The 5,491-nt window shown below is 42.4% G+C and overlaps 1 protein-coding gene across 1 annotated transcript; it reads right to left on the bottom strand.

Moving 5' to 3' along the window:
* Nucleotides 1-2,559: 2,559 nt before the first annotated feature.
* On the bottom strand, nt 2,560-3,846 carry LOC139367287 (chemokine (C-C motif) receptor 10). Its single transcript, XM_071105511.1, has one exon. The coding sequence runs from the start codon at nt 3,844-3,846 to the stop codon at nt 2,560-2,562; it is 1,287 nt and encodes a 428-aa protein (XP_070961612.1).
* Nucleotides 3,847-5,491: the final 1,645 nt, after the last annotated feature.

The raw sequence follows: 5,491 nt of genomic DNA, 5'->3' as shown, positions 1-5,491 counted from the left end.
TCAAATAATGTTATTTGACGTGTATATTTTTTGACACGCAAAGACCTAAACGGTGTTCCGTAATGAAGCAGCTAGTACGTTTACAGTAGTTGCCTTGGTAACTAAACAAACAGACTTGCTGGTTCATCAAACAAAACCAATCAGTCCTAGATTGCTGTTATGAAAATTGAATTCAACAATGCCAATAATGTTTTCAACTCTAATTTTGCTTTCAAAAGCAGCTCAAACATAGAACATGTAAGAATCAACTATAGCCATTGAAACTACCGTGCTGTGTTATAGCGAAATAGAATGCCCTTGAAGCCAATCAGAAAGCAGTATTCCACAATGCCATGCTACACATTTTGTTTAAACAGTTGGCCTTAAAGACACACCATAACTACATGATTCGTACATTACATATCTGTCTATATTGCACTTGTTTGAACATATCTTCACATAATACTTATTTCAGACATGTTCCATCAACCATTGAATATTAAATTGGCATTAATAATAATAATTTACAACCTTATGTTGTAAAATTGTAGTACATACATGCATACTATATTTAGTATTTTTAGTATTAGTGTATGTACTATTTTCAAAAATATATGTTTCTGTTACAAAGATAAGTGAGGCAAATATTATATTTATATATTTCTATCTAATATATTAATATTAAATAGAAATTCGGGCCAAAATATCACATGAAGCATATTCATATATTAATTTTTTTTATAGCATAAATTCAGGTAGAGCTGTCACAAGTGGAAACATACAGTCACAGTCCCACAAGCACTGCTTGATTACAGTAATACACAATTAATGCACATAAGATACAGTGCCTTGCGAAAGTATTCGGCCCCCTTGAACTTTGCGACCTTTTGCCACATTTCAGGCTTCAAACATAAAGATATAAAACTGTCTTTTTTTGTGAAGAATCAACAACAAGTGGGACACAATCATGAAGTGGAACGACATTTATTGGATATTTCAAACTTTTTTAACAAATCAAAAACTGAAAAATTGGGCGTGCAAAATTATTCAGCCCCTTTACTTTCAGTGCAGCAAACTCTCTCCAGAAGTTCAATAAGGATCTCTGAATGATCCAATGTTGACCTAAATGACTAATGATGATAAATACAATCCACCTGTGTGTAATCAAGTCTCCGTATAAATGCACCTGCACTGTGATAGTCTCAGAGGTCCGTTAAAAGCGCAGAGAGCATCATGAAGAACAAGGAACACACCAGGCAGGTCCGAGATACTGTTGTGAAGAAGTTTAAAGCCGGATTTGGATACAAAAAGATTTCCCAAGCTTTAAACATCCCAAGGAGCACTGTGCAAGCGATAATATTGAAATGGAAGGAGTATCAGACCACTGCAAATCTACCAAGACCTGGCCGTCCCTCTAAACTTTCAGCTCATACAAGGAGAAGACTGATCAGAGATGCAGCCAAGAGGCCCATGATCACTCTGGATGAACTGCAGAGATCTACAGCTGAGGTGGGAGACTCTGTCCATAGGACAACAATCAGTCGTATATTGCACAAATCTGGCCTTTATGGAAGAGTGGCAAGAAGAAAGCCATTTCTTAAAGATATCCATAAAAAGTGTTGTTTAAAGTTTGCCACAAGCCACCTGGGAGACACACCAAACATGTGGAAGAAGGTGCTCTGGTCAGATGAAACTTTTTGGCAACAATGCAAAACGTTATGTTTGGCGTAAAAGCAACACAGCTGAACACACCATCCCCACTGTCAAACATGGTGGTGGCAGCATCCTGGTTTGGGCCTGCTTTTCTTCAGCAGGGACAGGGAAGATGGTTAAAATTGATGGGAAGATGGATGGAGCCAAATACAGGACCATTCTGGAAGAAAACCTGATGGAGTCTGCAAAAGACCTGAGACTGGGACGGAGATTTGTCTTCCAACAAGACAATGATCCAAAACATAAAGCAAAATCTACAATGGAATGGTTCAAAAATAAACATATCCAGGTGTTAGAATGGCCAAGTCAAAGTCCAGACCTGAATTCAATCGAGAATCTGTGGAAAGAACTGAAAACTGCTGTTCACAAATGCTCTCCATTCAACCTCACTGAGCTCGAGCTGTTTTGCAAGGAGGAATGGGAAAAAATTTCAGTCTCTCGTAGTGCAAAACTGATAGAGACATACCCAAAGCAACTTACAGCTGTAATCGCAGCAAAAAGTGGTGCTACAAAGTATTAACTTAAGGGGGCTGAATAATTTTGCACGCCCAATTTTTCAGTTTTTGATTTGTTAAAAAAGTTTGAAATATCCAATAAATGTCGTTCCACTTCATGATTGTGTCCCACTTGTTGTTGATTCTTCACAAAAAAATACAGTTTTATATCTTTATGTTTGAAGCCTGAAATGTGACAAAAGGTCGCAAAGTTCAAGGGGGCCGAATACTTTCGCAAGGCACTGTATATTATAAAAGTGGACACTATAGTGAAATACAATTGAATAGAATCAATTATCGATTAATGCAAATCTTAACATGAATTATAAAAGTGAGTCCTGATAAGGATCGCACAAGTTATACAAAGATTGGTTTAGACCGGTTTGGTTTTGGAGACAGTGAACTGAAGCAGGCCATCTGAGGGCAGGGTAGGCCTACTAGGGAAGAGAAACACCTTGGTCGGGCCAGAGGGATGGCTTGCTGTTGGAGGCTGATATTTGACACTGTGTGCCAGGGTGTCAGGGGGTAGGAGCAGAGGTGAGGTGGGCGGCAGGGGGGAGAGCGTGGTTAAGCCCAGGGAGGAGGGTGACCCCGAGGTACAGCTCTCCAGGTGAGGCCCAGACACGGCCCAGCACAGGCAGCCAACGCCATGGAGCAGCTTCAGAACGTCGCCCCTGAAGCGGACACCCACCAGGGCATAGAGGAGGGGGTTGAGACAGCAGCGGGTATATGCCAGGGTGCAAGTCACATACTCCCTCAGCAGTGTGGCAGCCCACTGATCGCAAGTCTGCTTGGCAGCCCCTGGCCCTGCCACCTTGAGGGAGAGCACTACGGTGTAGGGCAGCTGGAAGAGCAGGAAGACGGCCACCAGCACCACCATCAGCCTCAGGGTTCGCTGGCGCCGCCAGCCCCCCCGCCCCCGCCCCTCACACAGCACTCGGCCAATCAGCGAGTAGCAGGCTACCATGACAAGGAAGGGCAGGCAGAAGCCGGCAATCTGGGTGCAGCGGGTGGCCGTCTTGACCCGCCAGCTCTCTTCCACCCACACGTTCATGCCACAGTGCGCCTCCCCCTCCTGTTCTCTTTCCACCCCAGAGAAGAGGATCTCGGGCAGGCTAAGGAGCAGGGCGGTTAGCCAGACGCCCAACGAGGCCAGCTTGCCACCCGTCAGCATGCGGCTACGTAGCCTCAGCACCTCCTGGGTCCGAGCCACCACCATGTAGCGGTCTACACTAATGCAGGCCAACAGCAGCAGCCCGCTGTAGGTGTTGACAGCGTAGCTAGCATGCGTTGCCTTGCACAGGGCATTGCCGAAGGCCCAGTGGCCCAGGAGGGTGTCCCCAGCCTGGATGGGCAGGGTAAGGAGTAGGAGGAGGTCGGCTAGGGCCAGCTGGAAGAGGAAGATGTCAGTCATGGAGCGGAGACGCAGGCGGCGGTAGAGAACAAAGGTGGCGATGACCAGGGAGTTGCCGAGCAGGCCCAGGAGAAAAACCAGGAGGAAGACACAGGTCTGGAAGACCTTGATGGTCAGCTGTTGCTCGCTGGCTTCGCAACGCTCAATCAGCTCGTAGCCTCTGGTGGAAGTGTCGTTGTAGTCAAAGTAGTCCCCTGTCACCAGGCTGTGATCGTAATCCATGCCAAAAAAGCTTGTGAGATCCATATCTGGGTAACATAATGACAAATCAGTCACAGCAGCACAGAGAGTTAGCCTATCCACAAGCTTCGTAGGCTATTGATTTTTGTAAGATAATGTCAAGTTGAGGCTTGTGAGAGATAGGATTTACACCTTGGTATTCAGGTCTAACTTTCAACACATTAAAAAAAAATAAGTTAGGATTCATCTTCAAATGGGTTATGCTGTGTAACCCATTTAAAGATGTGACAACTTATTCCAACTACAAGTCCTTTCGAGTACATATTTATTCTACATCTTACAAATGTGTGTTTGCATTATCAAATGAAGCAAATAAACAAATGAGTCATTATGCACATATACCAATACAAATTTGTCCCAAAGGGTTGAGTGCTGTTTTCTATCCATACCGTTGACAACTTAGGTAAGTTGCCATTCTCACACACTTGTCCATAGGCCGCAGCGACACAACTCCATAGGGACACTGTATTGTGTACACAGCCCCACAAATATAGTGTAAATATTCCTATTTCAATAACCTAGAGCTGAAACATTGTCACGAACACCCTGATAATTTTGTGTGGTTTGAGTAAGCAGCCTTATATTTCAGTCATAAGAGAATAGGTTGCGTGCCACCAGCTGCAGTTCGTTGGTGAAAGGGAAACCGTGGGTTGACTAAATGTATAGAAATCAGTCACTGTCGCGTGCTACAAGCCTTTAAATTAGCTTTCTGCCACCACCATGTTCCATGACACCTCTGCCACATGTACCTGATAACTGATAATTAGCTGTGTTTTAGTTGTAGATAATATTTCTTATTTATTGCATTCGTGACTTTAGCTTCTGGTGGAAACAGGTATAGTCGACTTCAAAGAAAGGTAAGTGGAAACTGAGAGAGCAAATTATGAATTAAGAATAATCAACTTTTTTTGTTGAAAAACTAAGGGCTGGTTTGTTGTTGTAGAATTGTTTTGTTTGTGAATTATTTTATGAGACATTGAGATGGACTCAAGAGGACAAGATTATCTATATCCTAACATTAAATCAATAAGCATGCATTCGCTCCACCTGATAGATACTTTACTTTTTTAAACTTACAATTAGGATGCTTACAAAGTGTGTTATTAAACAGAAGAATAAGATTTATTATTGCGCCCTTGAACATTGTGCTCGATGTTCACTGCTGTCAAATAAACTCTGAGTCAAGGGCCTAAGGGGCGAATCCTAACTTCCTCTTTGGTGAAACTCTCATGTACGGCAGTCCCACATTCACGTCAATGCATGGCTAAGGGTAAACTCGATTTAAGTGGAAGATTTTTCAGAATCTCCCCCAAGTGTGCATGATTGAAGTTCAATTAAGAAATAGCATACTTCAATTTAGCCTATGTATTACGCAATGCGTCGATATTATGTCCACCTATTTTGCAACAGATGCAACGTTATACTACTCTACTAACTGTTATAATATCAATTTAGATAGTACAGATTAAAATTGTTGTGAAAAGTCAGACTTAAAAAGAAGAATTTAACTAATTCAATTATCAAATCAAATCAAATCAAATTCATTCTAACTTTAACAATTCATAGCTATTACGTTGGCAGCTGAGTGAATTTGGTACTAAAACAATAAACCCTCTGAAAAGTCTATGGATTAGTCAGACAATGAAGCGCA

The sequence above is a fragment of the Oncorhynchus clarkii genome, chromosome 16 (genome assembly GCF_045791955.1).
Source record: "Oncorhynchus clarkii lewisi isolate Uvic-CL-2024 chromosome 16, UVic_Ocla_1.0, whole genome shotgun sequence".
Classification (NCBI taxonomy): Eukaryota; Metazoa; Chordata; class Actinopteri; order Salmoniformes; family Salmonidae; genus Oncorhynchus; species Oncorhynchus clarkii.
This window is presented reverse-complemented; position numbering and strand designations above follow the sequence as displayed.